General features: G+C 54.3%; 1 protein-coding gene across 1 annotated transcript in view; it reads left to right on the top strand.

The window, feature by feature from the left end:
• The window catches only part of CRTAC1 (cartilage acidic protein 1), a 136,827-nt gene extending 122,517 nt beyond the window's left edge, over positions 1-14,310 (top strand). Inside the window, exons 12-15 of the mRNA XM_045854395.1 lie at positions 9,663-9,808; positions 11,165-11,207; positions 13,564-13,707; positions 14,177-14,310. Coding sequence (XP_045710351.1) covers positions 9,663-9,808; positions 11,165-11,207; positions 13,564-13,707; positions 14,177-14,295 — 452 coding nt within the window. The 3' untranslated portion in view covers positions 14,296-14,310. The remainder of the gene's footprint in view (positions 1-9,662; positions 9,809-11,164; positions 11,208-13,563; positions 13,708-14,176) is intronic.
• Positions 14,311-15,159: the final 849 nt, after the last annotated feature.

Here is a 15,159-nt window from a genome sequence, read left to right as displayed (position 1 = left end):
CCTGTGAATCTACAGTTATTTCAAAATGAACCATTTTTAAAGAAATATATTGCCCTGGCTGGTGTGGCTCAGTGGATTAAGTACCAGCCTGTGAACCAAAGGGTCGCTGGTTCAATTCCCACTCAGACCATATGCCTGGGCTGCAGGCCAGGTCCCCAGTGTGGGGTGCACAAGAGGCAACCACACATTGATGTTCTCTCCCTCTCTTTCTCCTTCCCTTCCCCTCTGTCTAAAAAATAAATAAAAATTTTAAAAATATATATTGAGGGATGGAATTAGGAAAATAAAAATCTAAAATGGCTTCTTGAGGAGGAGGTGCAGTAATGGAAAAATCGTTGAAAAACACTGAGGGAAGTGGAGATCCAAGAGTGTCTTTACCAAAGCACAATGGTTAAGAAAGCATTTGAGCCCTGGCTGATGTGGCTCAGTGGACTGAATGCCGGCCTGAGAACTGAAAGGTCGCCGGTTTGATTCCCAGTCGGAGCACATGCCTGAGTTGTGGGCCAGGTCCCCAGCTGCGGGCATGTGAGAGGCAACCAATTGGTGTATCTCTCACATATGGATGTTTCTCTCCTTCTATTTCTCCTTCCCTTCCACTCTCTCTAAAAGTAAATAAATAAAATCTTTTTAAAATATATTCTTTTAAAAAAGAAAGCATTTGAATTGAATACATGTAAGTTCAAAATCAGACACCCTCCCTCACCTCTTGAGGTCATACAGAGGTCACATAAAAAGATAGGCAATGTACTCTCAAATTAATAAACACCTACATATACGAGTATGTTCATATTATTCACATAGCCTATGCACATAGGAAAAACTGGAAGAAAATGCAAAACGTGTGCACAGGCATTTTCTGAGTGGCTGGGCTGATGTGGTCACTCTTGCTCATTGTAGGCACAGTGGGACTTTACTCTTACTACTCACGCCACCCTCAGGACCGCCCTGTGAGGTGAGTGCTATTTCCCCCCATTTACAAATGGGAAGGCTGATTAGGAATCCTGCTCAGCCGAGACCACAGAGTAAGTAAATGGCAGAGACGGGATTCAAATCCAGACCTGCCTGAGAGTGGGATTTTTATTTTCTTCCATATGGTTTCTTATGTGTTTTACAAGGAAACACATTTTATAGGAAACACATAATTTTTATGCAATCTGAAAAAGAAGCATAAATATTTAGGGCACCCAAGGCCAGGTTATAGGAGCACGTTCTTGGGCAATTTCACCCTGCATGGGTCGGCCTGGGATCGGAGCTTTTATCACTGTTAAGGCAGCCGTTTGCTGTGCTGGCCCCGTAAGTACGAGATGGCTTTTACATACATAGTCCTCTCCTGCAGAACAGCAGCAGCCAGCATGGACTGAGCACTCAGTACGTGCCGGGTGCTGGGCTAAGGGCCTCACATGAATACCACCTTCTTTTGTCACCATAACATGATGAGTCATTAACCGCATTTCTCAGGTCAGGAATTTGAGGCTCAGGTTAAGCAACCTGCTGCAATCACACCTTGAGAAAGTAGGGAGGGCTGGATTTGGGCCCCAACTTTTGAGACACTGCAGTCTGAGATCTTGGCCACTGTGACTTGACTACTTGACCTTCTACAGCTGCTCTGTGTGGAGCCAGCCTAGGTCACCCTGCTTTGCCTCCTGCTGCTTGGACATCCCCTCAGTTACCAGGTGACCCAAGTGGGATCGTCCAAGCACCCAGGCAACTGCCATGGTATCGTAGGTGGGATGTTGGTTCATTCAGGAGCCAGGCTGGGCATCAACCCTCACCCCATTGTACAGCTCAGGGAATTGAGACTCACATAGAGAATCAGTGGGGAGGCCAGGACTAGGGCTGGTTCTCCTTCCCCACATCCCATGGACTAACCTCTGCTATTTTAAGACATATTATTATGGGTGTCACTGGGTTTCTTCCCTGGCCAGGATCTGCCCTTCCAAGGGAACAGACCTGCTCTGCAACTGGGCAGGCTCAGCCAGGTCACCTGGTGGGACCACGGGGCCCCAGAGCCTCTGTGACTCTTTATGACTGTCTGCTTCCCATGCTCAGGATGACAGATGATACGTCTCGCTGGAGCCCTTCCTGACTGCCAGTCCTTGATTTTGCAAGCCATGGGTTTTGTTCTGAGTCTGAACTCTGGCTCAAACTGCTCCATGAGTCCCCCTGCACACACACTCCTCTCTATTGCCAGAATCCACTCCCAGAAGGCACTGAAGGAAGGCGGCTCTTGGAGACTGGCCCTTTGGAAAGGAAGGCAGTGAGAATCCCCAAGGCAGCTCAGCAGGCCATGGGGCCAATAGCCTGGGGCACAGCGAGGGCCAGGAGGCTCCATCGCTGCAGCTGCAAGACTCCAACATTCGGGAGGATCTTCTTCATGGACCCAGCATAGCACAGGCCCTCCCAATCAATGGGGCAGGGAGAGAAGGAGCTGGTGGGAAAGGGTGGATGAAAGGAAGGGTTCAGCAGAGAGAACAGGGTGGAGATAGACTGAGACAGGGCCTGGGGGAGACCAAGAGACACAGAGAAACCTGAAAAAAAAAGATTAGACAGAGAGGAAATGCTCCCTGCCCTCCAGCCTCACCGCCCAGTGAAAGAGGTGGTAGACGCAGGAACTTGGTGCGAGCAGAATTGACTGTGCCGTCACCCTGGCCCAGCGGCCGTGAGAAGACCGGGAAAGGGCGCTTTAGTTTTGCTCTGGGAAGCTTTCCCAAGAAAGTGGGCCCAGAACTAGCTCTAAAAGGATGGTAGGGGTTTGGAAGGCATGGATAGGGGGCTACAGAGAGCATTGCAGGAGCTGTGCTGGCTTGAACAAAGGCCCAGAGAAAGGGTGCCCAGTGTGTCCCCAGAATGGGAATGGTCTGGTGGGGGTGGGGCCTGGAGGGGAGGCAGGACTAAACTGTTGGGGCCCCCAGAGCCAGGCTGAGAGGGCAGGTGGAACGGAGAGGCCTGGAGAGCCAGGAAAGCCCAAGCCAGTCCTCCCCGGGCAAGGGTAGGGCTCAGAGGGAGCCCAGGGGCCACCAGCAGGGGTACCAGTGTTTGTCGTCTGTGTCCGACTTAGTTCCCAGTGTAATGCCCTCTAGGTCCACCCATGGTGTCGCAAATGGCAAGATTTCATTTTTTATTGTTGAATAATGTTCCATTGTATTTATATGCTACATCTTCTTTATCCATTCATCTGTTGCTGGACATCTAGTTTGCTTCTGTCTCTCGGCCATGGGAAATAATGCACAGTGAACTGCAGCAGTGGGGGTGCATAGGCAGGGTCTGGCACAAATACCACCCCTTTTTATTACTAAATCTCTTATTACAAAATCATAAGCATGTCATTCTGTAACATCACACTCAAGCACACCATATAACATTTTAGGTAAAGTGTTCAAAGTAAAACTATAAATTATTACACCCATAGTATTACCCTCCCAACCACACTCACGCAGGCATGACTTCCGCCGGGCCCTGTGTTCTTTTGAATTTGTATTGTTTTCTGTACGTACCCAGAAGTGGAATTTCTGGATCGTATGGCAGCTCTATTTTTAATTTTTGATGCACGGTATTTCATTGTGTGGCAGCAGTCATAACTCATCTAGCAGGTCCCCTTCTGAAGAGCAGTTCGACGGTTTCTAGTCCTGAGCAGTCGATCTTGGGGTGTTTGGGGTGAGACGGGGTGTGTCCAAGACGTGAGTGCAAGACACTCTTGCCTTGAAGGTCTGACTTACTGAGAATAGATGCGGGGCCTGAAGTCGTGCTGGAGACAGGGGCCCCTGCAGGGAGAGGGCTGCTGGAAGCTCCCCTGCCAGCGCTCACGATGCTCTGCTCACCCCCGACTTGACCCTGCTTCCTTCTGTTACAGAACAACAGGGGGCCAAAGGGTGATATACTATTACCAAAAGGAACCCCCAGGTTTGTTATGTCCGCTGCCAGAGGAAAGACGTCTCTCAATGCCAGAGATTTGTGAAAAGGAAAGGAAATGTTTATTTAACGCTATACAAACTTAAAGTAGTGACCTAATGTCTTCATCAAAATCCCATAGTCCCTTAAAACACCCACAAACACACACAGTCCTTCCTTCCCCCTTTGCCCAGTCTGGGGTACCGTACCTCAGGAAAAGAAATAGAAGCCCATGGCTCAGGCAGCCCCCAGTTCTTCCCAGTAATCCCTCTAGGCTGGTAGGCCTCCCTCGGTTCCTGGTTCCATCAGCTGTGTCGCTGGGACCTCTGCTAAAGCCGGGTGGTGGTTCCCCCTTCTAAAGCTGTGGGGGTTCTCACTCTGGCAAAGCCACGAGGTTCTCTCTCCACTGCCCCAGCTGCGTGGTCCTCTCGACACAATGGCAGTCAAAGTCCGCACTCTGGCAAGGCCGCATGGTTCTCTCTACCAGGGCTGAGGGAGTCCCCACTTTGCCAAAGCCGCATGGTTCTCCCTCCTCAATGGCTACAAGAAGTTGGGTCGCCACTCTGCCAAAGCTGAGTGGCGGTTCTCTGCTAAAGCCGCATGGTATTTCTCTCTCACAAGGCTGCAGGAATCCCTACTCTGCCAAAACCGTGTGGTTCTCCCTTCAATGGCTGCCACGTCTGGGTTTAAATCCCTGTGACAATCTTCCTCTGCAGCCCCATTTCCAACTCCTCCCACCATTGGCTACACTTGCTAGCACTCTCATATCCTTCCAGCTTTACTGGGCTGCCATCGTGAGTCTGGGCAGGTGTAGCCCCATGTCATGGAGCCAATCTTCTCCAAGCTCTCACACAGGCACTAACTCGGGGGACCTGCCCCCCCAGTTACATCTTGGTGGGGAAGTTACTTCCATCCCCCTGGCTCAGAGCATGGCTACAGCTATTTAACATATCTATGCAACCAGTTAAAGGTTATAGATATGTTATATGGCCATGCCAGAGGTTAGCTGCAAAGCTGTTGCCATGCAAAACAGCTCTTAATGGCCCTGCTCCATTTGTCCCTTCCCACAACCCACACCTGGGGCAGGGCCGGCGGTGGGGGGGGGGGGGTTGGTGGTGCACGGGGGATGGCGTTGAGGTCATCCTAATATTTCCTGAATACCTTGAGTTCTGGACCCCATTTCAAATCCCTATTTGGGGCCCCCCTCTTGGCTGCATCCTGTTACACTTCCTCCCTCCGTGAATCACCCCTGCCTCCTCCTGACTTTGCAGCCAGGAGCATCGAGAGTGTGGACACATCTGTGTGTGCCCACAGGAGCCTCTCAGCAGACAGCCTCCTGGGTGCTTCCCACCCCCCCCACCCCCCCAACCCGGTCACATCCCTTGGCCCAGCTCTGCACCGGCAGTTGGAGGGCTCAGCATCTCAGACCTTCTGGAGGGTCCAGGCTGTGTGGAATCACACCATCAAACTTCAGGGATATTTCATTCTGTGGTGGGGGAGGTCCCCAGAGGGCCCACTGTGTTGTGCAGAGCGAGCGCTCGGCTTCCTCCTGCGGAGCTGTCCCTTCTGGAGGCATCAGCCCCCACCCTAGCTGCCCCTGCTCAGGGGAGCCCCTGGCCTGCCTCTCCTCCCCTCTCCACCCCTGCTCCTCCTGGGGCAGGTGGTCCGCCAGGCCCATAAATAAGCCCTTCCATTCACAGTCCTTGTTGAGCGCCCCCGCTGCCCCCTGGTTGCTCTGAACTCACACCCAAGCTCCTGCATCCCCACTCCTGCTCATCCCACACCCTGGCTAGCAGAGGGCTGAGGCAGCTCGACAAGAGCCAGAAAACGAAAACAAGAGCCAGTAATCTACTTGCCCCATTAGGGGCTCCCCCGCTTGGCCAGCCCACCCCAGGCATTGAGGGTGCCCCCCACCCACACCCACCACCTTCCTTTCAGCTCGTTGTTTGCAAGTGACTCAGAGCTGCCTCCATGCCGGCTGGTGCTCATTTAGGGAGGGAAAATTCAGTGGCCCACATGAAAACTGCTTTATTAAAGTGCAAAAATATTCCACCAACTGTATTCCCACCATCTGTTTTGCTTGTAATTCTGAAAAGCACAACTCTCTGTGCCTGCTTGGCCTTTGTTCTTTAAAAACTTCCAGAGGGCTGTGGCTGGTTCATGGAGCCACCCCTGCTTGCAGACCCACAGGCCTGGCGGACAGGCCACCCTGTGCAGTGTCCGGGAGCCGGAGGGCCCCTGGCTGTGCAGCTGATGGAAGACCAGAGATGGCTGGAGCGGAGGGAACAGCCGGGCCTGGGGACCGGAGCCTGGGTTCCAGTCCTAGCTCAGGCACCCGTGAGTCCTTTCACCTCGCCAAGCCTCGGCGCCTGCACCTGCAGAGTGGGGCTGAAACACCCACCTCGCAGAGTAACCGGGAAGGTCCAGGTCGGCCACACACGCTAAGGCTCCAAGTCCCTCCCAGTCTCCTCTCCCCGCCACCCCACCTAACACACATTCTCACACTGTGCTTCCCCACTTTGAGCTTTTCCCTGCTCGGCAAACACACGGGCCCTACCACACCTCCTGCCTGGGCCCATGCTGCACCCTCCGCCCGGCACACTCCTTCCTTTCTCTGCCTCCAAACTCCTACACTCCTGCAACACCCGACCTGAGTGACTCCTAACACTGCCTCTCTCACCAGGCGGCACCGATGCGATGGCTGCACTTTCCCAGCTGACCACCACGTAACCACTGTGTTCATGGCCCACCCAGGACTCAGCTCCTCCCGGATGGGGCCAGGGCCTGTCTCCTTCCTGCTGAATCCCAGACCCCTGCAGGAGGCTCGGCCATGGTGCTCGGGGGTGGGCTGGCCCGTAGAATATAGAACAGGGTGTGGCAGGTAGCAAGTCTCAGCCCATCGGCTCTCAAATGGAAATGATGAAACTAGTACCTTCCCCATGGCACGGTCGTGAGGGTCCCGTACGCTACCACGGAGAGTCACCTGGAACAGTTTGGGGTACACACGTCCTTGTATTATTGCAGACAGTGAAAGCCCTCAGGCCACTGCGGAGTGCCTCCATGCCTGAGAGATGCTGGGGGTGGCAGCAGGCAGGGCTCATGTTCCAGGGAGGAAAGGCTGTTCTTCCCAGAAGTGCTAGAGCTCTGGGTCACACCCCCATCTTACAGATGGAAAAACTGAGGCCCCAAGAGAGCATCGAAGTCAGTGAAATAATCAACAGCAGCAAAGCAAGTCCTCCAGAGCTGTGCTCTCACAGCTTACGTACCTGGGAGCCCCGGCCCCTCCCCGGGGCCGGAGGAAGGGAGCGAGCAGGACTCAGAACTACGTGCTGCGAATACAGGATATAAACTTGTGATTGTCTATGAATATTCGGCGACTCTGTTGAGTTATTTGTGGCACTTCAGTCAGTCTGGAAAATGTATTCATGTAGCTGTTCTGTTGGCTTAGGTGAGAAACAGTTGCTTCTCTTTGTCTCCTTTTTTAATGGAAAAATGCTTACTTTTTACATATGCCGCTCAATTTGGACGCTGCACGCCCTACAAATGCCAGGTCTGTTGAACCTCTAGAAACTACTTCAAAACAGAAAAAGTCTGCTGACACCTCAAGCCCATTTCTACCCGCTCCCCCCAAAAGGAATTATTAGAGAATGAGGGAGTGGGGGAACAGTGGGGCTATGAGCAATGTTTTCTGGCTGAATAAAGCGAATCCCAGAACCAGGAAGGCCGGCCTGGGAGGGAAGAGAAGCTGCACCGTGTGTGGGAGTCTCTGCTCCCCGGGGGGCTTCTCCCTGGTCCTGCTGCCCACTGCCCACAGAGGAGGGGCCCCTCGCCTCCACCACTTCCAGGGTGTGGCAGCTGGTCGCTGCCCTCATTAACTCCAACACAGCAGCAGGCAGGCTGCAATGTTCCAAGGAGGCTGGGACTCAGGAGAAAGCAGCAGCTGTGCCCTCCCCCTCCACGCTGTCTCAGCCCCTCCCCCAGAGCCACCTCTGCTTGTGAGCCTGCACAGGGATCTCCCTGCCCGGTCTGGACGTGGCGTCCACGCCTTTTCTAAAACATGGGAACCCTATTCATACGTGAAGATGTTTCACAAACTACCCTCCATCTCCACTGTACCTATCACTGTAAAGCCCATAGACAGACAAGAAAGGCCAGAAGCCACTATAAATTCAACAGAGCTTTTCGGTTTCACGTGTTTCCTAGCAGCATCTGTGTGCGTACGTTCAGAGGGAAGTCGCACATCCACAGGGGTGACACATCATTCACTCAGCCCACAAATGGTGCTTGGGGGAGTGTTTTGGGGTGTGTGACCCCTGGGCACCCACCCACATCTGGGCAGCTTGGGTGGGTGCTAACGAGGGGCGGCCCCCCCCCTCCCTGCTGAACGCTGCCCTCTTCCCCAGGTAGCTGACTAGGAGAGCAGCCTCCCCCCGCAGGTGAAGCTCGGCTTGCCGTGCTGTCCACCCCAATCCATCACCATTAGCCTGACCTTGCCGCGTGACAGGCCTGGTACCGGAGGCAGGGAGCCGGGGTCGGTTTTGACAACGCCTAAACATCTGACAAATCTCTCCAGCTTGTTTTCTGTTGGCCATGCAATGCATCGCTCTGTGGACGTGTGCGGACAGGTTCCCTGGGAATATTCTCTGAGCGTCTCCACCAGCTTCTGTAAACATCTCAGCTTCGCAGAGCGGCCTCTCTCCTGTGCCCCCCACCGTCTGGGTCTTTGTCCTCGGCGTTTGTTTAGAGCTCTGCTCACATGTCATCTCTCCGAGAGCCTATCCCCAACCGCCCTGACCAGAGAAGGCCCCCAGCCAGCCCTCTCTGCTCCACTTCCCTACTTTTGTTTTCTTCTCCGAGCTCCTCAGTATCTGAGGTTGCCTATCTGTTCACCTGTTTGTCTGTCTGTCCCCGCTAGAGGGGACGCTCCCTGAGAACTAGGACACTCCGCTGACAGAAAGAGCTTGGCCTCTGGCAGGCTATGGATATCAACAAACATAAATACAAACATGTCAACTGAGAGTCGGCTGCAGAGCTGGGGTTTGTCCCGAGGGCACCCAGCTAGCCCCCTCCCACCAGCACAGTGCAGTCAACCTGCTTCCCCCCTGCCCCCCCAAAACAGACTCATGAAGACTGGCCTGTGCAGGGGTGCCCAACCTTCTGGCGTCTCTGGGCCACACTGGAAGAAGAACGGTTGTCTTGGGCCACACAGTAAATACACAAATGCTAATGAAAACTGATGAGCAAAAAAAAAAAAAAATGATTTTAAGTAAATTTACGATTTTGTGCTAAGTCACATTCATAGCCATCTCGGGCCACATGCAGCCCATGGGCCGCAGGTTGGACACCCCACTGGGCATAAATTCTCGAGTGGCACTCTCCAGTGTGGTAAACACTAGCCATGTGGTAGCCACTAGCCATGTGTGGCTGTCAATAAATGTAACTTAATTAGAATGAAATAGAGTTTAAAATTCATTTCCTTATTACACTCGCCCCACCTCGAGTGCTCACCGACCACTGTGGCTAGTGGCTGCCGCGCCACACCGCACAGGGGACGGCACCGCACAGGGGACGCCGCCACCGCAGAATGCTCTGCTGGGCAGTGCTGCTCCGACGGAGTGAGCCTCGCCGGCCCTGCTCGTGGCTGCCCCAGCACTCAGAGTGCTCAACTAATGTTCTTCATTAAGTGAATGAACAAAGGAACGAGGGATACTTCTTCTGAGAACGCCCCCTCCCTCTCTCTGCTGCTGATGCTTTCTTTCTCTTCTGTCTCACAGGGAAGGACGAAGCCAGCAGCGTGGAGGTCACGTGGCCCGACGGCAAGGTGGCAAGCCGGAACGTGGCCAGCGGGGAGATGAACTCGGTGCTAGAGATCCCCTACCCCCAGGATGAGGACAGACTGCAGGACCCAGCCTCGCTGGAGGTGAGAAGGGCATCTGGGCCTCAGAGCCCGTCCACAGACCCATGGGCTGGAGCCGGATTCCCAGGCATTTGCAGACTCTGCCTCTAGAACAATGGAGGTCTTACAAAGGGCAGGCTTCACAGTGATCCTACCATTTGTAGTGTGCGCAGTACCATGCACACATCTCTGCTGCTCCTCACAGAATGCCCAGGGTAGTGGCAGGATTTGTGCGCCCATTCTACAGAGGAGGAAAGCCGAGACCAAGGCTGCACAGCCAGTTGTGAGCAGAGTTAAGAGTGGACCCCAAGTCTCCTGTCTCCTTCTCAGCTCTTTCCAAGTCTCCGACGAGCCTCCTGTTGCTTTGGAGGGTGGGAGAGGGCCTCTGGGGGCTCTTGGAGGAGGAGCTCTGTGTTCCAACTCTGAGGGGCTCAGTTGGTTGTAAACAACAGGAACTCAAGTTCACACAGAAGAGGGGCCTTGTAAGGAGACTTCTAGGAAAGCTCACAAAATCCCAGTGAAGGAGAAGGATGAGCAGAAACCATGGCAGCTCAGTGGCCTCTGCCCCAGGAGAGCTCCAGGACCTTTGTCATTAGTGCGCTGGCCCCGGGCTGAGGAGGACACCACCCTTCCCCAGTATCCCCTCCGCCCCTCACTGCTCGGCACCGACAGTTGACATTTTCCCCATTTTGTATAAAGTGTTGTCTCGAATCCCCTGACCTGCCACCAGTCTGCTGTCCCTGAGACCCTCACATAGACATAGCAAAGCCCCCACAGCCTGGCATGACCAGGTTTCCAAATTTGTCTCAGCCTCAGTTCAAATTCTGGCCACAATGCCTTTGCCTCCCTGCTCCTGCTGGGATGCGCACCACTGGCCCAGGGGGCCCTGCCCAGGGAGGTGGGGGAGAGCCCGGCTTGCAGACGCCCACAGCTATGAGTGGGGAAGGGTCTCAGAGAAGAGGGTGGGGAGTGAGCAGACACCTCAGCAAGCTTCTCCCCCCACTCATCACACTTTACCCCAATGGAGGCCCAGCCTCAGACTCAAGGCAAGGCCATGGGAGGGCCAGTCTGTGCTGACCATTCTGGCCCAGACACGCGGGTGCTACATGAGGGGAATGAGCAGGAGTTCGGACTGGGCCTGTTCTTGGCCTCCCCTCACCACCACCTCCCCCCAACCCCCGGCACACACTCCCCACCAGTGTCCTATTCTCAGTGCAACGGAGGAGATCCTGGCAGGGAGGGGCTGCCCCCAGGCCCAGAGCTAAAAGTATTTCTCATTCTGGGGTCAGGGTGGCAGCAGCTCTGTGGCCGTGACTCGGAGGGGACCTGAGATGGGATCTTCTCAACTCACTAGTGTCTCTGCTTCTGCCCACCTTGCAGTGCGGCCAAGGATTCTCCCAGCAGGAAAATGGCCATTGCATGGGTGAGTTGCGTGCAGGCACTGGGGGGTGGGGCAGAGGCCAGCATCTCCTTGGGAGCACTCAGCCTGAGCCCTGGCAAGGCTCAGGTTGCAGACAAGGTGTGGAAAGGTGGGGAGGGGAACATGTTGTTTGTCTCTGGAGCTCCAGATGCAGAGACAACCACCATGTGATTCACTAAGGTGGGAGTAACACTAGCGACCAGCTAACTGAATCACCACAGTTTGGGGAATTGTCAGTGCTTCCCTGCCGTAAATACAGAGAGAATGAGAATGGCCATGAGACACAAACCGCCGGGACAGTGCTCACAGGGAGGCTTGGCTCCTGGGGGCTGTGGCGGCTTCAGCCTGGCCAGCCGGTGGAGCAGCACGCAAGGGGGCTGACAGGCAGGGGCGGGCATTGCCAGGGGCCTTGGAGCAAACCAGGGTGTAGATTGTGATCTCGGTACCGAAGGGGATTGCAGCCTTATGCAGTACGGAGGGCAGGTGGCTGCCAGGACAGCAGCTCTGGGAAGGTCCAGTGACCTTCTGAAAGTCCCCCAACGGCTGGGAGAAGAAGGCCAGCCTTGAGTCTCCGCATCCAGAAGGCTCACAGATGTCTTCTGTGCCATTGGCTAGCAATGAGGGGTCAGGTCAAGGATGCCTCTTACCTTTCGGCCCTCAGGAAGCATTCTTCCTCAATCCACTCGGCAGGTGTCTGTCAGCCCCAAGCAAATGGGTTTGCTACTGAGATACGAGAGTAAACAGAACATACAGACTCGTCTTCAAGGGGCTGAGAGCCAATGGGAGAGGCACGCAAGTGAGCAGCAATGCCCACAGAGTGAGAGCAGGGCTGGGCTGAGGGACCGGGGCTGGGGGCTGCTCTGTGAGAGCGCAAAGGCGGGGCCCTGAAGCAGCCCAGGGAGGGCTCAAGAACGTGCCCCAGAGAGAGCAAGGTCTAAGCTGAGGCCTGAGGGGCGAAGAGGAGTGCGCCAGGCACGGAGGGGAGAACGTGTTCCCGTGGGGGGCGCTGGGGGGCGTGTGAGAGAGTGGAGGAGAATGGCTCCCACGGCGGCTTGAGGAGAAAATGAGTCCCCTCCCCTCTCCATGTCCCCACTCTGGCCACTCCAAACAGAAATTCCAGTGTCTTCCTTGTGCACCTGAAGGACCCTGTGAGATCACCACTCCAGCCGCCTCTTCCTTCTCACTGCCCAGCAGACAGTGTGTGCCTCCAGGGAGCTGGGAATTTGGGCCAAGCACCCCCCCCCCCCCGCCGCCTGCCGCCACAGGGCGTTCCTCCCAGTGGGGGACACAGACCACAACCCTTGACCCAACAGCTGGACTGCAGGCGTTAAGAACCTTTTAAGCAAGGTGCTCTCTGGAGACAGTTCTATACACAGTGGTCAGGAAGGGTCTCAAAGGAGGGGGACCTGTGAGCTGAGACTTGAAAGATGAGAAGTGTCCAGACGAATAGCTGAGGGAAGAGCTTTGCTGGCAGAGGGAAGCGTGAAGACCACGAGGCTGGGAAAAGGCTTAGCATGTCAGTAGAACGGGAAGGAGGCTGGTGTTCCTGGAGAGGGTGGAGGAGCCAGGTGCCAAGTCCAGGAGAGTCTTGAAGTCCCAGCAAGGTGTCTGGACCAGGTTCTCAGAGCCCTGTGCCAGTACGCAGGAGAGTGGCATGTCATGATTACATTTTCAAAAGATCACTCTGGCTGCCAAATTGCAGATTGGATTGGAGGGAGAAGTGGAAGCCAGGAGGCCAGTCAAGAGGCAGCTGCAGAAATCCAGGCAAGAGATGGTGCTGGTTGGGAACAGGCTGGGGGCAGGAGGACGGGAAGCAGGTGGACAGACAAGAGGGGTGCCGTGGGGGCAGAACTGAAGGGATCTGCTGTTCAGTTGCCTACAGAGGTGAGGAAAAGGAAAGAATCAAGGGTCGCACTGACTTATGCTTGAGCAGCTGAGGGGATGACAGTGGCATTGAATGAGTTAGGGAAGATGGGAACGGGGGCAGAAGAGGTCTGAGGACTGGAGGGAATCTAAAGTTCCATGTGGGACCTGCTAAGTTGAAGATGCAAGTTAGACAGCTTTCCGAGTCTGGAGCCCCAGGGAGAGGTTGTGGCTGGAAACGGGAAGTCTAGAAGTATTCACATACGAAGGGCCCACCTGGAGAAAGTGTGGTAGATAGAAGCAGACCCAGGACACAGCCTGAGTACCCCCCTCATGTAGAGGTCAAGCACAGAAGAAGCCCACCAAGGAGACTGAAGTGAGGAAGTGGAGGCCCAGAGAAAAGGAACATGTCCCAAGTCACAGAGAGCAGGGGCAACAGAGCCTGAGCAAGGACCCAAGCCCCCCCCCCCAAGTGAGTGACACCCTTACCTTCCAGACACCAATGAGTGCATCCAGTTCCCGTTCGTGTGCCCTCGAGACAAGCCCGTGTGTGTGAACACATATGGGAGCTACAGGTGTCGGACCAACAAGAGGTGCAGCCGGGGTTACGAGCCCAACGAGGATGGCACAGCCTGTGTGGGTGAGTCAGTCCCGGCCGCAGTCCACAGTCCAGTAGCAAAAGGAGGTTACCTTCTGCTGGGGTGCTCTGGGGAGGCCCCAGATCAAGGCCCCCAGCCCCTGCCTTCTCCTGGCTGGCTGGAGTTTCCTTAGACCCCTCTTAAGTCTCCAGGAAAATGGTGACAGAGGCTTGGGGAAGCCCCATCACTACTGCCACCAACTGAAGGACCCTTGGGGTGCAGCATTCTGGCCAGAGGCCGTTGCTCTTCCTAATTCTCCCTCCTCATACTTCCTAAAACAAATGCTCTCACCTTAAGGCCAGCCCACCTATTCCTACCTGGGATACAGACTGGCTCCTACTATGTATTTGTCTGAATTTCTGAACTGGTATTTGTCTTCTTCCTCCCAAATACTTTTCCCTACCCCCACCCCACCCCCACCCCCTTTCTCTTTTTCCCATTTTCTATCTCTCTGCTCCATCCTTTTTGCAGCTCAAGTGGCCTTTTTAGGTGGGTATCCTTCTGCAGCCTTTAGAATCTCTGAGCCTCTCTCTTGGGCCTCATGCCTTTCTCTAGGCCTCGGACTTTGCCTTCAGTTATATGCATTATAAATCCCATCAATAAAGGAAAAAAACCAACAACCTTTGTGGAAAACTAAATTCCTCCTGCTGCCTGTCTCTCTCTCCATGCCCAGTAGATTCTGCTGTGTGCTCTCTGAATGGACAGTGGGGCGGCCATCTTTGAAAAGGGAAGTTTGGGAATACTGATATTTGTGTATCTTCAGGTTGTTTGTGAAGCCTTTCTTTGCATGTTTTCTGAGAAAACAGAAAAGGAAAGTCTCCTCTCGGCCCAATCCATCCTCCCTCACTCCAGAAGAATCAAGATAGTCCTATATTTTCTGTATCCTCCTGTGTCATGAGCAGCTTATTCTGCCCTTAACAAAGATGGCCCTCAGGTGGTTGCTTGCTCAGTTGACTCAATAATGTACCACGTGCCTGCGAGTTGGCCTGCCCTGTTTCTGCTCTGTGAGCTCTGGCTTCCTATGGTAGAGAATGGGGGTTGGCAGTGACAATGGGAGGGGGAAAAGGTAGCCCTTTGGGATTCTTGATAAAAATGTTGAAGTTTGAACTTGCTAAGTCTTCTAGCCTGTTTCTGGAGAAATTATGCCAATAATTCCTCTGCTGGATATTAGTGCCTAGCTGGTGGAAAGATAGTGTGTCTGGGGCAAAGCAGATGCTGGTTGCAATAGTGAATAAGCAGCAGCCCTTCCATCATGTGGCACTTGGAAAGCAAACCATGAGATAGGGACAGTACCCCTGAACATGAGCAACGGTTTGGGCGTGTGCGCCAATGATCACCTGTGCGAGACTGGAATCTGGACCAGATGAGCAAGACCCAGACTTGGAGGGAGTACTCTGGACCTTTTACCTGGGAACAATCACATCTTCACTCTGGGCCTCAGTTTCCCTAATCTA

This window comes from Phyllostomus hastatus, unplaced genomic scaffold, assembly GCF_019186645.2.
Source record: "Phyllostomus hastatus isolate PE091 unplaced genomic scaffold, TTU_PhHast_1.1 phas_scaffold_1066, whole genome shotgun sequence".
Taxonomy (NCBI): domain Eukaryota; kingdom Metazoa; phylum Chordata; class Mammalia; order Chiroptera; family Phyllostomidae; genus Phyllostomus; species Phyllostomus hastatus.
The sequence above is the reverse complement of the archived record's forward strand: the minus strand, read 5'-3'. Positions and strand labels throughout refer to the sequence as shown.